The sequence below is a fragment of the Cavia porcellus genome, unplaced genomic scaffold (assembly GCF_034190915.1).
Source record: "Cavia porcellus strain 051 isolate PalLab524CR breed Dunkin Hartley unplaced genomic scaffold, mCavPor4.1 scaffold_11, whole genome shotgun sequence".
In the NCBI taxonomy this organism is placed as follows: domain Eukaryota; kingdom Metazoa; phylum Chordata; class Mammalia; order Rodentia; family Caviidae; genus Cavia; species Cavia porcellus.
The window spans coordinates 82,720,180-82,744,928 of record NW_026947494.1 but is presented as its reverse complement, the minus strand read 5'-3'; the positions used below and the strand labels follow the sequence as shown (position 1 = coordinate 82,744,928).

Sequence of the window (24,749 nt, the reverse complement as noted above, 5' to 3'; positions counted from 1 at the left end):
TTTCAGCCTACTTCCTCTCGGCTTACTGTGGCCCTGGGCCTGCTTTCCTTTTCACTCACTTTTGCTTTCATTCTGTTTTTTCAGCTTTTTATTCTTACACGCAAGTTATGGTCTTCCCAATAATCCTTTCATTTTTTAAAAACACAGTACGTCATATCTGTGTCAGTTCATCGGTTCATGTTGTTGTCCTTCATTCTTGATACACACAAATCTGGGGCTCCCTGCTGGGTTCTGGGCCTTCCTGCTCCTGCTGGCCTCCAGCTTTCTCTTCATTTACTTCTCTCCCAAGCTCCCTTCTCCAATCCGTGGGGACCTTGGTCTTGCAATAGCTGGTCTGGAGCAGTGAGGCTGGTCTCCACTGTTCCCTGGGGGACCCTGTGCCTGGACTGGCACAGAGCTGAGCTGTCCTGTGGCTTGGTGAGCAAAGATTAACTTCTTGTTCTTTGTGGATCTCATGGTTCTGCTCCACTCTTGCAGCGCCCTGTTGAATGAGGACATTCTCTCTTTTAGGAAGATCTAAGGCTGAGAGAGGAGGTGTGATTCGCCTACAGTCACAGAGCAAGACTCAGCCCTAACACATACTGTCTTGGTAAGTTTATCGGCTATTCAGAAACAGTCTCATCGAGCACCTGCGTGCTGGCTGTCTGGTGCTGTTTCCTAATCTCTGAGTGGCAGGGTCTTGGGTACACAGTAGAGCTGACCAAAATACCACTTCACAGACTGCTATGGAGATAAGGTTTAATAACCTACTATAAGGATCTGGGTTATTTTTTTTTTTTAGCTCAGTGCTTACTCAGACATTAGTCTTTTATTATTTCAGTAATGAGCTGTCAACTAGAACACAGTTTTCCTGTCTGTGTTTTTACAGCAGTGTTTTCAGCTCATTCATTTATTTATTCATTTGTTTGGGAATGATTCAGGGGCCCCGAGTGCCCTACTTCCAATCCAGGAGCGACGTCCTGGTCTGAGGTGAGCACTGCGGCTTCTCCCCTGGGGCCGGGTACTTGTGGTCTGGTTCTCAGCAGGCTCCCCTCCCCGTGCGCCAGCCACCAATCTGAGCTCCCTTTGCCTTCCCTTCTCCCCTTTTCTCTCTCCTACTGGAGGCTCACAACCTCTGCTTCTCACTGGTGACCATCTCCATCCCCCTTCTAGGTTGCACTTGCAACAGAAGCCTCTGAGTGGCCCCAGCGCCAGCACTTCACCCCATGTTTCCACTCCTAGGATAACCTCTACCCTCCAAGTCACCTTCAAAAATTTCCATAACCTCATATGGCTCCTGCACACACCTCTCTAACTGACTTGGGCTTGGGCTCTTGCCTGGGTTAAAAGAGCTAACAAATAAACAGACTCTTCCTTAATGAAAAGACGCCTGTGTTTCCTTAGCGCCTCAGAGGGTGTGGAGCCAGCCCTCCCAGAGATCTGATTGACCGTGGAGAGGAGTGGTAGAGAATGTATACCTGTCCCAGCCCCTGCGTTTTGGGCACCGCCCTGGGGACTTCCCTGGGACAGAGGCAGAGGTGGCCTCAGGTTAACTGGAGGGGTAAGAGGGGGAGGGGAGAAAGCAGATGCAACTTATGTCCTGACAGTGGACAGAGGAGAAGGACAAAATAATGCTGAGGCTCCACATGGTTCTACCGGAGGCTCCAGGATGCAGGGATGTCTGGCAGTGACAGTCTCAGGGGGTCCCTTCCTTGAGGGAACCATCATGTGATTGTCCTGGGCTTTCCAAGGCTGACCACCACCCAGTGATGATTGCTCTGTTGACCCCTCCTGGCACCAGACCCCCTGCAGTGTTTTTAGGATCGACAGCCTTTGAGGAAGAAGGAATGGGTTCCTTCAAAGGCCCACAGAGGGGCCCTGGTGCTGATCCTCATGCCCTTTTGCCTGGTTCAGAGGTCCCACATCTACCTTCTCTCCCTAGTCGTGCTTGAGAAATTGGCATCTTATGTACCTGTGCTAATTGACTCAGGGCAAACATTCAACTGGCCAGGAGAGCACCATGCAGCCCCCTGACGGTACCCACTCTTTGACCCTGGCAGTCTCAGATCCCTTCTGCCTGTAGGCCAGAGGCTGGCTTGGTGTCCCTCAGCCCAGGGCCCTGGGCAGACGCCCTTGATGTGATCGTGGTTGGCTGCAAAGATCAAAAGGTACTTGAAATCAAGGGCCTCAGGCCAGGGTTTTAATTCCAGCTCTACTCCTAAATGGTCCAGGGCAAGTTGTTGTCTCTGTCAAGGCCTAAGGTTTCCATCTGTAGAATCAGCAAACTTGTCTCATGACTCTGAGAGGTGGAAATGCTGTAGAGGAAAGTTTGAGAGGACAAGTGATTTCTGGGAGCCAAGCCTGGCCCGGGGATGGCAGGGATGGTGGAGGTGGTGGGTTGGTGAGGCATGCATGGGTCACAGCTCCCTTTCTCCTCCAGGCTTTGCCTCTCAAGCCATCCCGTCCTACCCTGTGGGGCCTCACTGTCCGAGGCAGGGCTATGGACAGGAAAGTGGCAGCCCACAAGGATGCGGTCTCCTGGATCCCTGAGGGAGGAGAAACGCTGGACCAGGAAAGCAAGGACCAGGTGAAGGATCGGGGCCAATGGACCAACAAGATGGAGTTTGTGCTGTCAGTGGCCGGGGAGATCATTGGGCTGGGCAATGTCTGGAGGTTTCCCTATCTCTGCTACAAAAATGGAGGTGGTGAGTTCACTTGGAGGTAGGAGCGGTGGGGAGTCGTGCCTTGACAGCTGGGCAGTGCCACCTGGGCCCCACCCCGGGCAGTGTGGTGAAACGGAAGGAGGTCTGTCTCGAAGTTGGAGGTCTCAGTGGAGCCTCAGTGTCCCTCACAGTGACGTTTAAATGAGGCAACTGGTAGGACCAAGGAGTCAGAGCTTTTAAGAAGCTGCTTTATTATTCTCCATAAATGTCAGTGGCTGGCAGAATTCATTCATTCATTCAACTCCTATTATTTCAAGCCTATCACATGCCAGGTACAGTTCTAAACACAGTGCAGACTTTTCTGTGTGTTACATTCTAGTGAGGGTGGGCAGACCACAGACGAGGAAAATGTGTGTGTCACACGGTGATGAGTGGAAGGATGGATGGGAAGTAAAGAGGGAGGAGCGGGAAGGGATATGGGGTCGTGGGGCCAGATGAAATAGGACGACTGGAAAAGATTCTTACTGAGGAAGGTCACACACTGAGCAGAGACTTACTAGGGTGAAAGAGTGAGTCTTACACATGAAAAAGGAAGGAAGAACATTGCTGATGGGGGAGCAGCAAGGGCAAATGCCCTGGGGCGACAGCACACCTGAGCAACTAACTGTTAGGAGGCCCCCCGTGGGGAGTGGAATGAGGAAATGACAGGCTGAACTCAGAGAGGCGAGGCTTTGTTTTGAGTCACTGAAGAGTACTAACTGGAGAAATAGACTGTCTATGATTTTTCTTTTAAATGAAAGAAACATAATTTTATTGTTTTGTAATCCTAATAGTAAAAATTAGTAGCATCATGGTACGGAGGGTCACATTCCTTTTTGGAACTTCACAATTCAGTAGATTTTAGTATATTCACAGAATGGTACAACCACCACCAACGCGGTAGGACATTTTCAGCGTTCTAGAGATTCAGTGCCCACTAGCACTCACCTCTCCCTCCCACTTCCTTCTGCCACAGCTCTGGGAAGCCGTTAACTTGTGTCTGTCTGTCTGTACGGGTCTGTCTACTGGTGATATTTCCTGTTAAAGAAACCTTTCCCTTTGTCTTCCTCTGTGACTGGTCAGATTCATGTTTACCCCTTGAAATTAACTTTACTCTTCCTTTGGAATCGATGTATGTTTATTATAAATATCAGAAATATTCCAGGAAGACTAAAAAAAAAGGAACACTCACATTGTTTAGAAAATCCTTTTACACCCTATTCATATTTAATTTAACAAATATTTACTGAGTATCTAGTAGGTATTTTGCTATGTGTTTTAAGCCTTAGAGTTGCTGTTACAAACTTCTTGAACCAGTGGCTCCAAAGAAACAGCTGTAGAATTTGGGGGGTGCTGAGTGGAGGGGGAGACTGGCACTGGCCAGAGGTTAGGGAGGCAGGAAAGAGTGGTAGCTTATTTCCTTGTCCCCACATACAGAGTCGTGGACATGTAAAATGCTAGGATCAGCGCTAAGGACTAGCCAGTCCCAGCCCTCCTTTCACGGAGGTGTGAGCTAGCTGCCTGCAGTGAGGCGGCTGGTCCCTCCTCTATGGATGCTTGCCACTCTGTCATCCAGGAAGACAGAGCGTGAGGGTAGGAGCTGGGGCCTCGGGTTCTGGTGCCTGAGCTGGATCATCTGTGAGGTGATAGTGATAGAATTGGATTCCCGGTCAGGGAACCATATGATAGAATTCTGGGGCGGCTGAAAAGATAAGTATGAAATATAAATAACCTTTATTTTAAGAATGCGGGAGAGACCCCCGACCCACCAGGGTCCAGCATTGTCTCTGGGGTCTGGCAATCTCTCCATTGGACACGTGGAGTAGGGGCATACTTGTAGCTTAGTTTGGGGTGGTGCCTGAGGGGCATTAGTGATGCGCAGGTAGCCCATTGGTATTCACTTTGCACCACAGGTAAATTCCCAGGGGCGGGGAAGGTGGAGCCCCTTGGTTCCGCCTCCAAGGCTTTACCAGCTACAGTGTCCCATCTGGGCCAAAATCCTTTCAATAGGACTAAAGAAAATGACATCATAGCTTAATCCAAAGGTCAATATTTTTTGCTTGTTGGCTGAAGTGAAAATCAGGTTGCTCTCAAGCTGACTATAAGCCCTGATTAGCAATTAAACATGTTTTTTACTAATGTGTGAATAGTTAATCAACAGTTCTATAGAGAAATATTCCAAAAGCATAGAAAAAATAAGGTCATTGATCTAATGTAGTTATCTGTTATTAAAAAAAGACAGGAGCCTTAAAACCAGATTACCCTGAAGAAATGGTTTACCTCAAACTAGAACTATATGAAATTCTGACTATCCACCCTGTTAGTGGCGCAGGAAAAGGCACTTGGCAGGGATCATAAGGCATAGCTCAGAAAAGAGGGAGGTTTTAATCACGAGCGAGCATGAAGTGCCTGCCTGTAAAGATCCCTGCAGGGCATCGTCAGGTTACTCAAGTCCTGAGCAGACCCCCAGAGGGCTCGGATCAGGCCACCTCTGTGGCAAGGGTTTCGTAAGCTAATTAAGGGAGGAAGTGTGAGGATTGCTGTGGGAAGCACAGAAGAAAGCTGACAGTGGAGGATACCGCACACTCCGTGCAGAGACTTCAGTCTCCCTCCCCACAAAGGTTCAGGCCTAAGGGACCACCCCGAGGAGGGGGCCAGTCCTGGACTCCAGGGCTCCCCATCTTCTGTCAGGGCAAAAGTCCACAGCCCAAGGACAGCACCGTGCCTCCTTTTTAAAAGGGCACGAGCTCCTGCAGCTGGTGGGAAGAGGCCTGTAGTCGTCTATAAAGTTTCCTTTTGGAGTACTTTTCCTGAACACTGAGCCATGTTCTTTTCCTGAATATTGACCCTCAGCCTAGCTCTGTGGCCATTCGAGCACCGCAAAGCAGCGCTCGTATGTTTAGCAGTGCTCTGGAAAGGCACAGGCGGACTTAAGGAGGACTTCAGGCTTGGTAGAGCTTGCTACGGCTCCCTTTTTATGCATAGCTATTGGAAGTGCAGGTTCGAGTAAGGGTTTGGGAGGGTAATTGGAAAATGCTAAACAAAGACCTTTTAAAAATGTGCATGCCAGGGCCAGGGATTTAGCTCAATGGCCTAAGCACCTGCCTGGCAAGCTCAAGATTGTGAGTTCAATCTCTGACACCAAATAAATAAATAAGTAAATAAAATGTGCATGCCACAAAGGTGGACGTCAATAGCTGAATGCATAAACAAAGTATGATGGGAACATTGTTCAGCCTTCCACAACAGGGAATTGTGATACACGTCATGACCTGGGTGAGTCTTGAAGACATGCTAAATAGAATAAGCCAAATACCAAAGGCTAAATACTGCATGGTACCACTTGGGTGAGGTGCCTAGGACAGGCCAATCCACAGAGATGAAAGGGGAGCGGTGGTTGCCTGCTCTGGCTGTTGGGGTGGGGGAGGTGGGCGGTGGTGATGGTGGCCACACCAACAATGTGAGTGTGCTGAGTGACTTAAAAAAACTTAGAATGGCAGATATGTATCTGTATACAAGGAAGAGCAAAACAAAAAGCGCACATTTCTTGGATTAGCAATTCTTCTGTGGGAATTTGTGGGCAAGGCAGATGAATATGGACAATGGGCATCCCTGGAACTGTGGCAATATTTCTAATGAAACAACTGAGACACCTAATGATGAAGCACTGATGAAATGCACTAGAATTGCACGGAATGGAATACTATGCAGCTACCAACATGATGACATAAATTTATTGATAGGAAGAGGTTCATGATATAAAATTTAAAAATACACTTATCAGGTAATACATAGTAGGTCCTCAGTTTTGCAAAGAAGAAGTATATGCGTGCTTAGAAGAAGTCGGGACTGGGGAGTCTGGTGGCCTAACATGTACAAGGATTCAAGACACAATAAGGATATGCATGCTTTATCTTTTCATCTATACTTCCCATTTCTCTGCACAATAAGTGGGGTTACTTCAGAGGCACTGTGACGTCCATGGAGGGGCATGGCCTCAGAAGGAGATTAGCTGGGTTGGAGCTTCCTTCACCTCATTTTGGCTTCAGGTTTCACCTCTTTAAACAGGCCTCAGTTTTTTCGTGTGTAAGGTGGGCCGACAATAGTGCCTACCCAGGCTGATTTGTGAGGATCTCGTGTGGGTGAGGCATTAGGCGAGGGCGTGACACACAGTGACACCAAGTAAGGGCTAAGTGTTCTAGCAGGGCAGTGTGTAACGTACTCACTCATGGGTGAGCCTCTGTGGATGCCACGTGACTGTACCCCAGCGCCCTGGGGACTGGGGGTGTCTCCACCCCTGTGGTGTAATCCAGGGTTGGCTCCCCCTGGTGCCTATAGGGCAGCACCTGACCACCTGATAGATTTCTGAGCCCCTGCAGGCCAGAGACGACCTCCAAAATCACTAGCAGGGAAAGACTATTTCCAAGGATTTTTGCTTGTTTGTTTTTCTCTGAAATGTACCAAACTCGATAATTTAATAAGTACAAAATATTATACACACCACATGTTTTTGTTCCAAAAATAGTACATTGACTGGATTTGTAAAGCACACTGAAAAACAAACAGTGTATGTACCAGGATTTCCACTTAGGGTTCATCCGTGTCCACTCCGAGGTCGCGCCCCTCTTACACAGGTCCGGTCTGAGCATCATGGCCCATTGGGGCGGAGGGAGGTTTGTGGGAAGAGCGAGGATTCAGATGCTGTGGGAGGGTTTAGAGAGCCTGGGGTGAAAGGGCTGCGATGTGGCTCAGCCTCGGCCTCCTTCCCGTCTACAGGAGCCTTCTTCGTGCCCTACTTCATCTTTTTCCTCAGCTGTGGCATCCCAGTGTTCTTCTTGGAAGTGGCACTGGGCCAGTACACCAGCCAGGGGAGCGTCACGGCCTGGACGAAGATCTGCCCCCTCTTCCAGGGTGAGTACCCTCCTCCCCATTCGTCCGTCCATCCGCGGGGACACCCTCCTCAGGGACCCTTTCTCTGTCCCTCTCTTCCTCACCGTTCACCCGCTGGTTTATCTTATCCTGTGCTGATTACACAGCCGGGTTTGTGGAGTCCAGGGCTCATAAATCCTGGGGAGCAGGGCATGCTCCAGGAAACACAACATGAAGTTACAAACATGAATGGAGGTGCAGAGCTTGGAAGGGCTGTGTGAGCATACAGTGTGGCTCCACAGGGGCTCCAGAACGTGTGGCTGTGGGAGCAATAACTGGGGTGCTATCTAGCATCTGTGGGGCCCTAGCCTGGCTCAGGCTCAGGTAAGCACCTTACCTGGGTTTTTTCATCCAATCTTTCAGGAACTCTATTGAGCCATTTTGTGTGTAAGGGAAATAGGGTCGTTCACAGAGGTTTTGTCTACCTTGCTCTTCTCCTCGAGACTGTCTTGGAGACTAAACTATGCCCTTTCTAGCTGTATTGGCACTAATGTGCCCATAGAATTGGTGGGTGTTCTTCCTCTATTCCTCTTTAGGTGATGGGGCTAGTTCCATGGGGGCCAGTGAGATGCCCAAGGATCCCATGAACCTGAGAGCTTTCTTGAAAATTTGAAACACAGAGAGGATTCTCCCCTCTTCTCAGTGCCAAGTCCCAGGAACCAGGCTATCTGGGGTTCCCCAGGCTGTGTGGCCAGACTGTGCTGAACAGAGGGGCATGGCACGGGCACACTGGCTCCTTAGTAGGCCAGCGACCCTATGGACTGGGGAGGACAAGGCCAGGGAACCCTGCAGAAGAGTGGGGAGGGGCTGGGCAGGTGGAGCCTGGCCCACTCTGTCTCTGCTCATGAGTTCAGGGTGCTGCAAGGGTGTCCTGGTACTCCGCTAGGACCCAGCAGTGCTGGGTGCTACATCCAGGTTCAAGTAAGCTCTTCGGGCTGGCCTCTCCAGAATGCATGGATTGTCTTATAGGGGTGGCGTGGGCGAGTGGGCAGTGGACCAGGCTGCCTAGGGATCTGGGTGCTCCGAGAGAGGGGCACTCAGGGAGTGTGGGCTGGCGGGCCTTGCCTGCTGCCCTCCACCCGAGTGCTGCCGGACGGCCCACTCAAACCCATGTCCCACCCCATGTTCACTCCTCATTCTGCCTTTGCATAAGCTTCTGGGCCCGGTCACTTCTACCTTCCTGCCCCTTGCCCAGCCGGCATTGTTGGGGTCACACCCCTCACTCCAGGCCTGGGCTCCAGTGTTTACCAGGCTGATCACTGCTCTGTCCAGTCTGGCTTAGCCCTTGGGGCACAGCAGCCACTTCGTGTGTGCCACTGGGTGCTGTAAGCATCCCACAGGCTGCCCCTGCTACCCAGAGAATCCTCAGCCATCCCATGGCAGCCCAGGGCCACCCCCTTCCGGCAGCACCCCCTGCCTAATGTGGGCGAGGCCACTACAGGGAATCCTTTGCCAGTCCAATCAGAAAAGACCATCCGAGTGGGCTCTCCTGGCACAGCAGTTTGGCTGTGATGTCAGCATTGACGTCTGCCAGCCCTCAGGTGCCAGTCTTTCACCGAACAGCATCTGCTGCCACTCTGTACAAACAAGGTGGGGAGGGGACTGTGGGGGTGGGTGGCAGGCCCTAGCCCCTCGCACTGGCATCCACACCCTCTCCACCCCCCAGTCCTCCTCCTCTTCCCGCTCTTCCTCTTCCCACCTTTTTTCTTTTTGGAGATGGAACCCAGGGCTTTTGCACTGAGCTATATCCCCATCCCTTTTAATTTATTTTTGACTTTGAGAGAGTCTCACCAGTCACTCAGTTCCCTGGCTGGGCTGGGCTCACACTTGCAGTCTTCCTGTCTCAGCTTCCCTCAGCACTGCGATTCCAGAGGTGTGCCCCTGTGCACAGCTGACGTGCTGCTTCTTAAACGACTGTGGAAAGAGTCCAGTTATGCAGTGTGTGTTTGTTTCCACTGCGGGAACCTAATGTGTCCACCAAGCAGAGCCTAGGTGCTAAGTGCTAACACAGCCCAGGGCTTCAGTTCCCGACTGAGGCCCGTTTCTCCCTTTCTGTTGGATTTTTACTTTTTCTTATCCCTGGCCTGATTCCTTGCTCCTCCTCTTTATGCTTTAGTTTGCCTGCCCTTTTTCATTTTACTAGCAGTGTATAATTGTAATAGAAACAGAAAATACAGATAGGCAAAAAAAACTTGAAAAAGTGAACTGGAATGTTATCACGTAGAGAACTACTTAGTAATTTAGGGGACGGTCCTTCTGGAGTTTCTCTCATGAAAAAATATATTCATAAACACGTTACAGAAATAGGGAAATGCATAAGATAGTGCTCTGTAATCCATTTTTTTTTTAACTTAGAAAAACACATTGTGAATAGCTTCATATTGATGAATGAACCCTGGTGGCTTTCTTTGTGTAGCCCCTGAGACAGCACAGCTGGTGCCTGTGTAACTTTTCTGCTATGTCACTCTCTTTCTCCCCTCACCCCAAGGCATTGGTATAGCATCTGTGGTCATCGAGTCCTTTTTGAACATCTACTACATCATCATCCTGGCCTGGGCACTCTTCTACCTGTTCAGCTCCTTCACCTCTGAACTTCCCTGGACAACTTGTACCAATACCTGGAACACAGGTGCCCATGCCTTCTGCCCCGGGACGGGATCTCTCCTACTAAACCAGGTGGCAGGTGGCAGGTGATGGCCAGATGTGATGAAGGACATGGTAGAACTTTCTGGCTGACCTCCTGTGGAACCTTGGGCCCGTCTCAGGAAGGATTAGTGTAGATATGGGAACCTGGTGGGACTGGGTTATGCAATTGAGGCCATTGTCATTGCCTACTTATTTATTCACTTGAAAAATATTTGCTGGGCACTCAGTATGTGCCATCCCGTGCCAAGGCTGAGCAAGGGCACTGTAGACTCACCTCATGGAATTTATAGTCTGATAGTAGAAACATAAATCAATAAAATGGGTACCCATCACCATGGGAGAAAGACACAGTACAGAACTATATAGCAAGGGGAGGGAAGCGTACAGGATAGAAAGGCTCACGTGTGGGCAGCATTCAAGGCCAGGGAAGAGCAGCACATGGACTTGGGCCCTTGTCTGTAGACTGAAGACACTGGGAACTGAGTGGGCAGGTCAGGGATGGCAGGAAGCTCTGATTATATGGCCAGAAGGACCAGGATATTAGGGCATCTGTCCCCACTGTGTGCCTTACTGATGCACTCCACTTTGTCCTGACAGAGCATTGTGTGGACTTTCTGAACCACTCGGGCGCCAGCACAGTGACCCACTCTGAGAACTTCACCTCGGCCGTCATGGAATTCTGGGAGTAGGTTCTGGGCCTGGTTGCCACATGCTAGAGGGTCCTAGGCAGAAAATCTGGATGTCTGAACCATGCAAGTGTGAATGTCTGGGATGCAAGATGAAGACTCTCTGTGCGTACTTTCCAGCACTCGCCCACCTCCTACCCCACTCTGACCCACATCACTGAGGGAAGAGGGGACAACATCACACCTACCCCTGCCTTCTTACCTGAACCTGCTTATTTACCCCAAACCCACATGCATCCACCTAGACTCCAGTTTTTCCATCTATGTCTTCCGCACTCTCCCACTTGCCCCACACTCACACACCGTTTTTCACATGTCCTGCATATACTGGAAACAGCCTGCACAGCCACAGAGTCTGGAAGAGATGATTGTGTGCATCTCTTCCAAACTGTGTAACGATGTCACACCAGCACTCAGTGTCAGCCAAAGTAGATTTTTATGCCACAGAAGTAGTTACTCCCATGTGTTCATCCACCCACAAAACTGTGTGCACCTCCTCCTCCACCATACCACACTTGTCCACTACCACTTGCATCCACCTTACCCACACAAACTCACCAATATTTGCATGCACGCCCACATGCATGCCCGCAGTTGCATAACTCTCCTTATGCATACACGCTTCTCTCAGCCCATACACATCTTTAGATCCTAGCTCACCTCTTGCTCTTCCCTTGATGCCCACTTCCCACCAATGACCCTGTATTTCTAACTATCCACTTTCTGTGTACTTGTTCATACATCCTCACCACCCTCAATCTCTCTCTTTATCTCTCTGTACAACAGAGAAATCGGGATGAGTTAGAAAGACACAGATACCTATGGGATTACGGTGATCTGGTCTCCTAACAGCCAGGGCCATACAGGCCACAGGTGGGAACATGGCAGGGCTGTGGGAGGGGTTGGGGAGGCTGGGTGTGGGGGAGCCCTGGGATATGAGATCTGTGGTCAGTTCTCTGAATCAGGAGACTTGGTGACAGAGGCATATGGTTGCTTTTGGCTTCTCATCTGATGACTTATTTTTTCCCAATCCACCAGGAGACGTGTTCTGGGAATCACCTCGGGCATCCACGACCTGGGGGCCCTGCGGTGGGAGCTGGCCCTGTGCCTCCTGCTTGCCTGGATCATCTGCTACTTCTGCATCTGGAAAGGGGTCAAGTCCACGGGCAAGGTGAGGTGGGGACCCCTAGTAGGCTCTCTGTGGCCCCTAGAGTCCTTGGGGACACTTTAAGGGTCCCTCTGGAGAGATATGGTAAAAATAGGTGAAATTCATAGGAGCAAAGTTTGGCTTATTAATATAAGCAAAATCTTCTTTCCCGATAGACTGTAAAAGTCTTGTTTATATAAGTAAATATGGGTAAATATGAGCAAAAATCAAAACAAGAGCCATAAAAGCCTCACTGTTGGAGCAAATCACTGTATGAGTTTGCAGATTCGACCTTCTAACCCTTGCTGACTTCTGCTCTGTCCCCTCGTTTCTTCTGCATGTGTGTAGGTGTGCTGGGATGCATTACATGTGTGTTGGGATCCTTCACATGTGTGTATTACACAGTTAGGACCACATACTCCTGCAGCTTGCTTGCACTTAAAAATGACACAATTTTTTTGTGCGAATCAGGAAACAGAACTGTCTTTGGGGTGGTAAGTTTCCAGTTGCTGACGGTTCAGACCAGGAGTGGACAACATGGCTAGTTCTGCAGAGGAGATGCAGGTCTGAGCATTGTTTCTACCCCAGACAGCTGAGGCAGACCGGTGCTTCAGGCTGCTTAACCAGGAAGAGGAAGAGAGCTGACTGTTCTCATTAGCCTTACTTTCGGCTCTTTCCAAAGTAGCCTCCTTTTCCTAGGATTGTTCTAAAAATAAAAGCAGTGATAATGATAAGAATGATAACAGTAGTAAAAAGGACACAGATAAGACCACCGCTAGGTAGGCAGCCAAGCCTGGCCAGACTGGGGGGTGCAGCCTTCATGTGCTGCGTGTGGGACCTGGTGCTCAGACCACCGTGGCTCCCCGGCTGTAAATCTGGAAAAGTACAGTTTAAACCTCCTCACAGTCGCCTGCCCGCCGGCCGGCCGGCCTGTGCAAATCGGGCTACTCCACTGCCAGGAGCTGGCCCACCCTCCATGGGTCATGGGGAAAATCAGGATAAAGGATTAAGGCAGACTGGAGTCTGGATTTTAAAACAGTCTTTGAAGGGTTACGAGCTGGAAATGATCTGCGCCTCCCCACACCCTGCCCTGCTGATGTGTATCTCACACTCTGCTGGGGAGTAAGACCCACTGGAATGTGCTGGGGAGGTGTGGAAAGTTTCACTGCTCACCCCTCCGGCTGTCTCTGTGGGCCTAGAGCCTGGCGGTGAGCGGGTGAGCGCCTGTGACTGTGCTGCCTGGGGAGGGGGCAGGCTAACTCCCGGAGACCTCCTCCTCCTCCTGGCAGCAGGTCCCCACCAGCAGTGCCCTTGGCTGACTTCCCTGCAGGTTGTTTATTTCACCGCCACATTTCCCTACCTGATGCTGATCATCCTGCTAATCCGAGGTGTCACCCTCCCTGGGGCCTATGAGGGCATCATCTACTACCTGAAGCCAGACCTCCTCCGCCTCAAGGACCCCCAGGTGGGCATGTGTGCTAACCACGGTACAAGGGTCTTCAGCTGCGAGACTTTGAAAGCTTCCTACTGACTTAAATTTGGTTTAAAAACAGTAGATGCCCACTAGAGGCAAATTAGATAACACAAGAGAAAACTGAACAAGGAACCAAAATCTCTTATGATCAGACACAATCTCTTTTCATTTTAGTGTATATCTTTTCAATCTTTGTTTTCAGGTGGTGTATGTTTTCGGTGTAGTTGAAATCATTGTATTTAAAGATATATATCCTTTTTTCTTCACTTACATTATGAGCCATTTTCTGGCTATTGTCATCTGTAAATATCATTTTAAAAATCTGTGTGATATTTCCTTCATTTGTTCAGCAAAAGTTCACTGAGGACACATTAATTAATGATCTAGTGGCAGGGGAGGGCGGGACACAACCAGCCACCTCCCTGCCTCTGAGCTCATAGCCTGGCCAGGACGGTTGGGAGATACATATTTTTAAACATATACTCATCTCTTGGTATTGGAGAGGGATTGTCCACAATACCAAAGCCCACTGAGCCTCAGGATACTTATTTAGAACAGCACAATATTTGTATATAATGTTTGTACATCTCTTTAAATCATATCTGGATTACTTACAGTACCTACTACCAGGGAAATGCTGTGCACATAGTTGTTACGCTGTGTTATTCAGGGACTTACAGCAAAGAAAAACGTCTGTACTTGTCAGTCCAGGGGCAATTCTTTCCAGAATATTTTTGATCCATGGTTGGTTGAAACTTTGGCTGTGACACACTGGATACAAAAGACCAATGGTACTGATTTAGAGAAATGTAGGTTTTTACCACCACTGTTGGAGAACAGGCTTCTTTCTCCCTTGTGAGATTTGATTGTAGTTCATTTTAATCTGTGATAACTTGATTGGTCTAAGTAATATAACTTTATAGTTTTAGTTCTAGGCTGGACATTCCCTATATCTGGACTACCATTTGTTTTTCCTCTAGAACTTAGAGCGTATTCTTTGCCCCCTTCCCATGGAAATCTTGGTGTTTTTCATTATGTTTTTGTGCACTGCCCTCTGCATCAGGTCACAGATGCCTATGGTGCTACACAAACACACTAGTTGAATGTGCACTAGTTGGATAAACGCAAGTGACTCTTAGCTCTGCAGACAATCCTTGCTGTCTTGGGCACAGTCTGAGTAGCGCCCCTGCATCCAGTGTCTCTGAAGCGCCTATGGGAGCAGCCTGGAAAGGGGCCCTGACTGCGAGAAGCCCCTGTGGAGGGAGGGAGGACAGAGTCATGGCAGGCAGGACACGTGTGACTCTCAGGGATGCTGAGGGCAGCTCCGCTCTGGGGAAGTCTGGTGCTGCCCATCCGGCCCTAGGCCCTGCCCATCCTCCCTGCACCACCATCTACCACTTTCTCGGGCCTCTCACAGGTGTGGATGGACGCGGGCACACAGATCTTCTTCTCCTTCGCCATCTGCCAGGGCTGCCTCACAGCCCTGGGCAGCTACAACAAGTACCACAACAACTGCTACCGGTGAGAGCTGGTGGGACTGTGCAGGCGACGGCAAACTGGACTCTCTGGGTGCTGAGGAGGGTGGGGTCCCTGGGGTGGGCTCAGGGACCCGGACCCTTGTCCTGGGCCCAGGGAGTGGCAAGTGGTATCAGTCTGACATTGTGGCTCCTCCCCGGATTGAGTCCCCACCTCACCTTCCTCTCCTCTTCCTGACACCCAAGTGCCACCCCCTACACCCTGCTCCTTTTTTCTCCAACCTCTTTTCCCTGCCTCTGCTCTCTCTCTCTTTTACTTGCTGTCTTTTGTTCTCTCTTCCCCCAGTGAGTTGCTTCTCATCTTTGCAGGGACTCCATCGCCCTCTGCTTCTTGAACAGTGTCACCAGTTTTGTGGCCGGCTTTGTTGTCTTCTCCATCTTGGGCTTCATGTCCCAAGAGCAAGGTGTGCCCATTGCTGACGTGGCAGAGTCAGGTAAGTGCCCTTATGCTGCCTGGGCTCTGAAAGGATGAAAAAGGAGCCGGAACATGAGGATCTCTCTTGCAGAGAGGCAAGGATCCAAGAGCTGGGTGGCGGGAGTCTTTTAGCCTTGAGGGCAGAGCATGAAACGAAGCTGGGCTTCCAGCACCGGAGAGAGAAGGAAGAGGGGTTGGATGATCAGGTAGACCAAATGAGGGATGTTGGTCTGCTCTGTTCAGGAGCAGAATGATGGATGGACTCATTCCACCCTGTTGGAGTACCCCGACTTTCATGCCTATATGCGTGTGCACACACACTTGCATACAGATACACACGGACTTGTACACATACATATATGTACGGACCCACAGACACACACAGATGCACAGATGCACATGGACATGCATGGACGCATGGGTGCTCAGAGAGACACAAAAGGAGAGGGCTGCATCAAGGTGCACTCACCCAAGGGTGCTCTGTTCCCTGTAGGTCCTGGGCTGGCCTTCATCGCATTCCCCAAGGCTGTGACCATGATGCCCTTGTCCCAGCTATGGTCCTGCCTCTTCTTCATCATGCTATTATTCCTAGGCCTGGACAGCCAGGTATGTCACCCCAGCCCTGCTCTGCCATGATGACCTTTCAAGCTGTGGATATCGTGGCACTACTTTTCCCTCGCTTCTTTTCTGAGGTCCCCTCTGTTGTCTTGGCTTTTTGCTTGGGGTTGGTTGGGTGGCCCCAGGTCCTGAGACCTTCCTCTGTGAAGGAGCTGTCCTTTCTTCTCAAGACTGGAGGCTTCCTCATACATGGGCACTCCCCAGTGTGTTTCTAGCCTTCTGCCTGCTGCCCGCCCCCTGCACAAGCAGATCCATCCCCTCCAGCCTTCTCTGCTGGGACTCCTTGTTGTGACTAGGAGCAGGTTGGCCTTGCTGAAGGACCCTGCCTGTGCCTTCTGCCTTCTGTGCCCACCTGCCCATACCCTAGAACCGAGGGCAGGACTTGCTGGAGATGGCTCGGGGTGAGGGAACAGTGCCCCGCCCCACTCCCTCTCACCCCACTGCTCTCCTGGCCCCCAGTTTGTTTGCATGGAGTGCCTGGTGACAGCCTTTGTGGACATGTTCCCCCAGCAGCTCCGGAAGCGTGGGCGGCGCGAGCTGCTGATCCTTGGCATCTCAGTTGTGTGCTACCTGGTAGGGCTCTTGCTGGTCACTGAGGTGAGTGTGGTGAGTAGTGTTTGGTATGGCCACGGCAGGGCAGAGCTACAGGGCACGCAGACCCTTGTTAGAGTTACTCTGTCCTCAGCAGTCAGGTGGAGTGTGCACACCTGCTTAGCCTCTCTCAGAGCAAGGCTATAGAGCCATGCAAACAGTGAAATCTGCCCTATTTGTTAGGTCTCCTTTGGTTGCAGGTGCCACAGACCTGGCAGAAGCAAAAGGAGGAATACATGAGGTCAGGCCGCTGCAAAGTCTAGGGATGTTTTTGTTTCAGGTTGCACTAATGACATTGTCAGGGATGTTCCTTTTCATGCTGTGGCTCCCTTTCTTCTGATAACCTTATTCTCAGAAGTTTCCATCCTGTGCTATCAAGGAAGGCTATTCTGCTTTCCTTTCACCTTTCCCCCTCAGCAGAAAAGCAGAGCATGGCAAGCGTCCAGGCTGTGACTCGTTCTGGCCTGGAGCAAAGTGAGGAGCAGAGTAAGGTGGCACCAGTTCCCAGGAGATGGGATGGATGCTGGGCAGACAAAACAATGTGTACCCACTGCAGATGCATAGATAACTGAGGCTTCTGAGGTAAACGAGCATCCTAAATGCAGAACAGGCTGGGCAAACTCCTCTTAGACGCAAGAAGTGAATTCCCAGGAGCTGTGCGGGGTAGAGTCCCCATGGACAGGTGCCACCTTGAGAAGAGGAGAGGTGTGCCGGCCCCGCCTCAGGGCCTCAGTGGCACTTCTTCCCCGCAGGGTGGGATGTACCTCTTCCAGCTCTTTGACTACTATGCCTGCAGCGGTATCTGCCTGCTCTTTCTCTCCGTGTTTGAAGTCATCTGCATCAGCTGGGTGTACGGTGAGTGGCTGGGGCCAGGGGAGGGAGAGCTCTGGCCCAGCCAGCAAGGCGATCTGCTGACATGACAATCTTTGCCACACTTTCCTGCTTTACTGTCCCGGTCAGGAAGCTTGATATCTCTCATCGGGGCAGCTAGAGATGAGACCGTGACAGAATGGGTTTCTCTGAATAGAGAATGGAATGATAAATAACCCACAGGATGTCTAGAAGTGGAGGCTGTTTGAGACCCTTTGCCAAGGGGAACCTCAGTCAGAAGGGGTCTTCAGAGCTCTGCATTCCTTCAGTTGTGACGTGTCTACTTGTAGTCCTGACTGCTCAGGAGGCTGAGGCAGCAGGATGGCAAGTTTAAGCCCAGCCTGGGCAGTTTAGCTAGCCTTGGACTCAAAAGCGGGTGGACAAATAGCATAGTAGCCCTGGGTTCAGTCTCCAATACTGTGAAAAGGAAGAGGAGGAGGAGGAAGAGGAAGAGGAGGCAAAGGCTCATTTCCCACTCCTTTCTGGTAACTATGCTCTATCACCCAAGGTTTGAATAGTTCTGCGGCTAGGAAGCTCATTCTTGTAGTTTTCAGTAGCGTTTTCCACTGTGGCTGTACACAGTTCTTTCTTATAGTGCGGTGAGTTCGGCCATCCACTGCCTTCTACCAACAGCCTTGGCTTTGGCCACTGAGTGGATGCTGAGTGCTCACTGCCCTTGTCACTAGCACACCTGATGACGGTGGGGAAGAAACTTCATTCTCTGAGCACCGCTGCGTGTCAGGCACCTCACTCTCATCACACGCTGTCACACTATCTGAACAACAGCTCTTGCAGGGGAAAGAGGCTCGGAGAGATTGGGCCTTTTCCTAAGTTCACACAGTAAGTGGAGGAGCCTTTATCCTACTCCAGGCGTGCAGCTCCCACTGTACGGGGTTGGGGGACACAGGGCCAGTGTTAAAAAGGCTCGTGGCAGCGACACATGAGGGTCTCAGGAGAAGCCTTGAGCAAGGAGCTTTATGATTTTGCTGTTCTAAGGCTTCTTATTTTTGTTCTTTCCTTGGTGATACCTCTTGAGGACCTTCTCTCCTCAAGTGGCTGCTGGCTTCTTGGTTTTCCTCCACCTCTTTTCACAGCTTGTTTTCAGAGAGGATCTGATAGACTCAATCATAGTGAGCTGTGGATGGCTAGTAATGGCAATGTACAACTTTTAACTTTGCCTTTTAGAAGTCAGAGCAATCCCAGGTACTTAGGAGGCTGTGGCATGAGGGTTTCAAGTTTGAGGCAAGCCTGGGCAACTTAGTGAGACTCTGTCTCAGAATAAACACTGTAAAGAGTTATGTTTGTATCTCAGTGGCAAAGCTGCCCCCAACCCGCTCAACCTCCAGTACCCACCCTTGCAATGTAAAGGCAGTGATTCTTTATTGTGGGGTTTTATGCATCATGATCAGTAGTAGGTACTGGGGAGGTGTAAGTGAGCTCTCCAAACCTCTTTACCAATGAATGGTTCTATGCTTTACCAGTGAGAGGCCTCGCTGTGCTTAGAAACAGAGCAATTGTGGAACCTTAATAGGACATTAAACAAAATAAACCCAGACAAGTTAGCATTTCTGCCAAGACCAGACCACTCTTCCTAGCATGCTTTACTGGGGACTCAGACGTGATTCTTCTGTGTCTGGTGTCTTGTGACCAGCAGCTTTCTAGTCTCATCTGAGTTTATGTGACACAGCTGAGCAGTGGGAACCCTGGATGTTTTGACTTGAACCAGATTCCTCTCTGCTCCATAAATAAACAAGCTTTTGCATGGCCACTGAACCTGGTTTAGGTCACACCCCTCTTCTGTGGTCAGGACACTGGGGAGAGGCTTTACTAGTGATAGTCTTGCTGTGTGCCCCTCCACATCTCCACCTGTAAGGAGAGTGCCAGGAATGCATGGCATTCCTACAGCCTGTTTGTTTCCTGCCGCAGGGTGGGTGGGGGAAGAGCATGAACCAGGTGAGTCTTCCCCAAAGGCTCTTGAAATTGTTTTTCCCCTTTGGTCTCACACCCTCCCCACATTGTGCCTGGTCAGGGGCAGACCGTTTCTATGACAACATTGAGGACATGATTGGCTACCGGCCATGGCCACTGGTGAAGATCTCCTGGTTCTTCCTGACCCCAGTACTTTGCCTGGTATGTGCCCACCCCTGTCCCTTATTGCCTCCTGTCACCGGAAGACCCGAGGAGCCAAGGGTGATGCCTGCTTTGAGTGCCACATCCCCCTCCCTGCCTCTGGGTTTCCTCCTGCCTTGGTCCTTGGGAGAGGTGCCATGGACCATGATTTGCAGTGAACTTTACTGTCTCACCTCAGACGCACTACCGGGTCTGACTTCTCCATACTGGCCGCTATAAATAGGGTGAAACTTGCATGCTCATCTCACCCACGCCTCTCTTCCTTACTTCCAGGCCACCTTCCTCTTCTCCTTGAGCAAGCACACACCACTCACATACAACAATGATTACGTCTACCCTCCCTGGGGGTACTCCATCGGCTGGTTCTTGGCCTTCTCCTCTATGGCCTGCGTTCCTCTCTTTATGGTTATCACCCTCCTGAAGACACAGGGTTCCTTGAAGAAGGTATGTGACAGCTGGGAATGATGGCACACACTTGTATTTCCCACACTCTAGGAGACTGAGGCAGAAGGGTTGCAAGTTCAAGCCAAGCCTAGCAACTCAGTGGGGTCCTGTCTCAATATAAATTTGCAAGGGCTGGGAATGTAGCTAAATGCAGAAGTCCTAGGTTCAAGCCAGTTGTCCAGGGGAAGGAGAATAGGTTGACCCAGAGTACACACTTGTTCTCAGTGGGGGCAACCTTGCACCTGTGGAACCTTAAATGGAAGAGCCTTATGACAACCAGTCCATGACTTTATTTCAGAAATGTCCTTAAAAGTCATAGAAACCTCATCTTCGGAACCTGACCCGCAGCAGATCATGTGGGCAAGGTAACCAACTTCAAACCACTAAAGGGATAAGGGGGAAACTGAGTCACAAACCGTAGCGTGAAGGAGCCTGAACACAGGAAGCTTAAAAAAGCACAGATAGTTCCTCCTGAATCTTAAATTCCACTCCTAAAATTGTACAAGTAGTTGATAGCACAGCAACTGGAAGTCCACACCTGGATCACCATGTGTGGCTTCTTATTGCTTCTTGAAGCATCCAGCCCTTTGTCTACACGTGCCTGGCTCTGTGCCGAACTCTGGGGACGCACAGCAGGATGGTTTCTGTCCCCCTCACTAGCAGTGCCGTTCAATGCCTCTCCTTATTTGCAGCGCCTGTGCCAACTCATCATCCCTGACCCCAGCCTGCCACAGCCCAGGCGACCCCTACACCTGGACAACGGCCCTGGACAGGACTGCAGGCCATTCCCCCAGAAGGAAGGACTCATCTCGGGGGAGAAGGAGACCGAACTGTAGGAAGGGCGAGTGGCCACGCTCCTGGGCAGGACTACCCTTCTCCATGGGTAACCTTCAGTCCTCTGCCTCTACCCTGCTGGGACCTCCAGGAGACCCTGGGCCCAGCCAGAGGTCACCTCCCATCCTTCCCACCGCAGTGGCAGCTGCGTTTGCATTGACTCGTATCCTAAGCGCCTGGCTTCTCGGATGAAAAAACCGAGGACCTGGCAAAAAAGGAACTTTTCCAGTTTGCATGAGGAGCCTTGGACGCACCTCAGACCTGCTCTCCTTGTGCTTGGGCTGCTGTTCCTTCTTCTCTGCCCCTGCCCCAGTTTATTATAAGCACGCACAGATTGCCGCCGCCACGGGCTCTTCTCTGTCTCACTGCGCATGTGCTCGGCCCGTCTTGGGGGAGCGAGTCCTTGGACTGGTGCCCCACCTCAAGGTCCCCCTGCTATTCCATGCCCGTCCCACCCCGTTTTCTCTCTTGTTCTTATTGCTTTCCATCTTCCCTTCCCCAGGGTACTGAGGGTCTCCCACAGAAAGCGGGGCTGTGTTGGGGGGATTCCTCTGCCTGAGAAGTGGGTCTTTGGTCACAGCAGATGCCCTGGCTCCTGGAGACCCCTTCTGCCTCCTCTGGCCTGTTCTCTGTACCTGGGTCATATTGCTAGGACTAACTAGGGAGGGAATCACAAGGAAATTGCTTCTGCCAAGTGCTCCCTGTTGCCAGCCCAAGGTTCCACCAAACCAACCGTGGGGCCAGTGTGGGCTCTCTGCTGCCTCCTAGTGGCAAAGGGAAGCGTGGTGGCAGCCTGCCGCCTGCAGCCCCCCAAAATAGAAGGGTGCTCTCATCTGTCCTGTCACTCTGTTCTTAACGATCCTTGACCCACCTGGCCTCACTGGAGACCTTAACAGCGGCCTGCAGCCTCGCTCCGGCCCACAAAGGAGGCCACACCACCTCTTTGCTATGCTTGCGCGCCGGCCCAGGCCACTGAGCCTGTCCTCAGTTGCCCCAACAGCCCAGCCTCACTGCCCGTACTGGATCCCTCCCTCTACCCCTCACCCAGAATTTACCCCGGACCTCCCCAATGGCCTCACTCCTTCCCACAGGCCCTCACCCAGTTGCCTCACGGAGGGTGGAGGGTGGAGTCGCTAAGCTGGGCTGAAAGTCCCCTCTGTCTGTCCATCCATCCGTCACCTGCTCTGTGGGATGGGAAGGTGGGGGTCCCCCAGCAGCCAGCCTCCCCGGACCTGCAGCTCCCCGTGCCAGCCCGAGCCCACAGTGTGTTCATGGTCTGCTCTGGATAGTTCTGCACACAGCCAGCATGAGTCCTGCACCCCTCACTGTCAGCATCTGCAGACACCGCCTCCCCTCATCCCACGGATGTCATCAGCAGTGGAGCTGCAGAATCCCTGGCTGCCTGTCAGGCACAGGGGCTGTGGGAGGCATGTGTCTGCCACTCTGCGCCTCCCCAGGAACAGAGGCAACAGACAAGAAAGGGACTTCAGATGGTGGTGGGATCCAGTTTGTCGCCATTCCTATGAAGGCCTAGACTTTTCACCCACTCAGTACTGAGGGCATCTGAGTTCATAACCTGGAGGTAGGGGAAGGGTACAGAACCCTGCCCCAAGCAGGAGGGAAAAGCAGAGGGCAGTGGTCTCGGCAGTGGTCGCACTGGATGTTTTATTCATGGTGGCCCTCTTACTCTCTAGAGCCTTCCAGAATTCTAGATTGAGTCCCCTTCTTGTCCAGGCTTGTTCCTGTCCCAGAGAAGGGCCAGAGTGTGGCTGGCTGTAACTTCAAAGCTAGGTCTGAAGTGTCAGGCTATAGGAGCTCCCATGTGGCAGTGTGGATCCCTGGAAGCCATGGAGAGGCGCACCTGGAGAGACCAAGGCCTCCTGCATCAAGCATCACCTACTTGTGTGAGCCATTAGGAGGGAGACTCCTCTCCTCCAGGTCTCCTTCAGATCACTCAGGGTGGGGTGAATGTCTGGCCTGCAGCTCAGTGGAGGCCCTGGCCAGCAATGCCCTCAGCAGTGGGCCTGAAGGGTAAAAAACATGCACGTGGGTTTTAGCTATTTGTTTTTGGAGCAGTTTGTCAGAGCAGTAGATAACTAATACTGGCCCTGGGTTTGAGGGTGCAGGAGGAAGTGTCTCTTTGAGGGTAGGGTGGGCCCCAGCTGAGAGGGACGATTCCCTGGTCTCTTCCTGTCCTAACCCTTTGCCGTTCTCCTCATTGACCCTTTACGTGAACCCCCAGGGTCTTCCATGATGCTCACGTGCTCTCTTCTCCCTGTTCTGTGTCAGGCAAGGGCTGGCTGGCTCTGTCCCTGCTGCCCTTTCTCTCCTCGTGCCTGGCTCCCCATGACTGAGCCACGTGGCTTCCCTGCAGGGCTGGCTGCTCAGTGAAGGAACAAGGGCTGACTGGATCTGACAGGGATGAAAAGCTTGTTAACCACCCATCGATACACAGAGGCAGGGGAGGACATGTGTGCTGGGAGGATACAGAGCCTGACAGGAGGAGGCCTGGCTGGCAATGTGGGGCTGGGCACTTCGGTGGCCCGGACCCTGGGTGCTCCATTTCAGCTTTCTCTGCTCCCAGGCTGATGACCGGCAGATCAGGTTGCTCATCTGGCCTGAGAAGCAATGTGGTAAGTTAGGGAGATGAGTACAGAATTGTTACAGAGATTGGGGAGCTTGCCCCTGCCAACCTGAGCCCTGGGTAGCCTGGGTATCCCTCAGGTCAGACCCTACTCCAGCCCTTTGACAAGAATCCTAAGGTTTTCTTTGCCCACATCCACCTTCCCAGAATGTTGAGGGAGCTGCAGTGGAAGGAAGGTCCTGGTCCCCATGCCGCGCCCCAAAAGCTGCTGCCCATGGAATAATCAAAAGTGGCTGTGCCATGCCTGGCCTAAGTTAGTCCTCCAGGAGAGCGGGTGACATTTGGATCTGCCATGGAGAGAAGGGTCCCAAGGCAAGGACAGGAACCGCCAGCACAGACTGGGGAGGGAGCCACTGTCAGGGCACCTGGTCTCCCTGTTTGTCCATGGCCTCTTTCTCTGTACTGAGGTCATGTTTTGGGCTTTTTTGGTCTTGATTCTTTTAGGCTATTTGCATGGACATTCAGGCTGTCTGAAATTACTAGCGGTTGTCTTTTCCCACTTACTCCGTTTCTCTCTCTCTCTCTCTCTCTCTCTCTCTCTCTCTCTCTCTCTCTTTTTTCTTGTAGGGCGAGGTATGGAGTCCAGGGCTTCATGTGTGCTAAGTGAGTGCTTCAGTTTTGAGTTACACCTTCAGCCCTTTTTAAGATCTTAGTTTGAGACGGGATCTTGCCAAGCTGCTCAGGCTGGCTTTGAACTTGAGATCCTGCTGCCACAGACCCCCACATAGCTTGAGAGTACAGGTGCGCACCGCCACCCCGGTTGCGATCACTTTTCCTTATTCATTTTGCTGTCTTCCTTTACTAAAGGCTTGGTAGTGGTGGCAGCAGGCCTCTTTCCTAGCTTCAACAGCAGGTCTAACGTTTTACTACTGAGTGTGATAACTGATGTAGACTTGTGGTAGACACTATTTATTAGGCTGTGAAATTTTCTTCTGTTCCATATTTGCTTTTTTTAAAAAAAAATCAAGAATAAGTATTGAATTTTATGATTGCTTTTTGGCATCTATTGAGTTGATCATATTGTTTTTGTTCTTTAATATTAATGTAGTGAATTTCATGAAGTTTTTTGTATTAAAATATCTTTTCATTCCCAGAAAAAACCCAA

The 24,749-nt window shown here is 51.1% G+C and overlaps 1 protein-coding gene across 15 annotated transcripts in view; it reads left to right on the top strand.

The window, feature by feature from the left end:
- The window catches only part of Slc6a12 (solute carrier family 6 member 12), a 28,705-nt gene extending 3,956 nt beyond the window's left edge, over positions 1-24,749 (top strand). For 4 of the 15 annotated variants that reach the window (XM_013156571.3, XM_063258570.1, XM_003461777.5 and 1 more), the window contains exons 2-16: positions 511-589; positions 2,420-2,684; positions 7,458-7,592; positions 10,099-10,239; positions 10,854-10,941; positions 11,981-12,113; positions 13,420-13,554; positions 14,981-15,084; positions 15,408-15,532; positions 16,007-16,119; positions 16,591-16,728; positions 17,475-17,577; positions 19,622-19,722; positions 19,996-20,166; positions 20,859-24,749. In XM_013156571.3, the coding sequence (XP_013012025.1) occupies positions 2,480-2,684; positions 7,458-7,592; positions 10,099-10,239; positions 10,854-10,941; positions 11,981-12,113; positions 13,420-13,554; positions 14,981-15,084; positions 15,408-15,532; positions 16,007-16,119; positions 16,591-16,728; positions 17,475-17,577; positions 19,622-19,722; positions 19,996-20,166; positions 20,859-21,002 (1,836 nt within the window). In that variant the 5' untranslated portion in view covers positions 511-589; positions 2,420-2,479 and the 3' untranslated portion in view covers positions 21,003-24,749. Of the gene's footprint in view, positions 418-510; positions 590-868; positions 970-2,419; positions 2,685-7,457; positions 7,593-10,098; positions 10,240-10,853; positions 10,942-11,980; positions 12,114-13,419; positions 13,555-14,980; positions 15,085-15,407; positions 15,533-16,006; positions 16,120-16,590; positions 16,729-17,474; positions 17,578-19,621; positions 19,723-19,995; positions 20,167-20,464; positions 20,532-20,858 lie in introns of those variants that run through there. The other 11 variants (XM_063258572.1, XM_013156586.3, XM_013156596.3 and 8 more) reach the window with 9 other exon arrangements.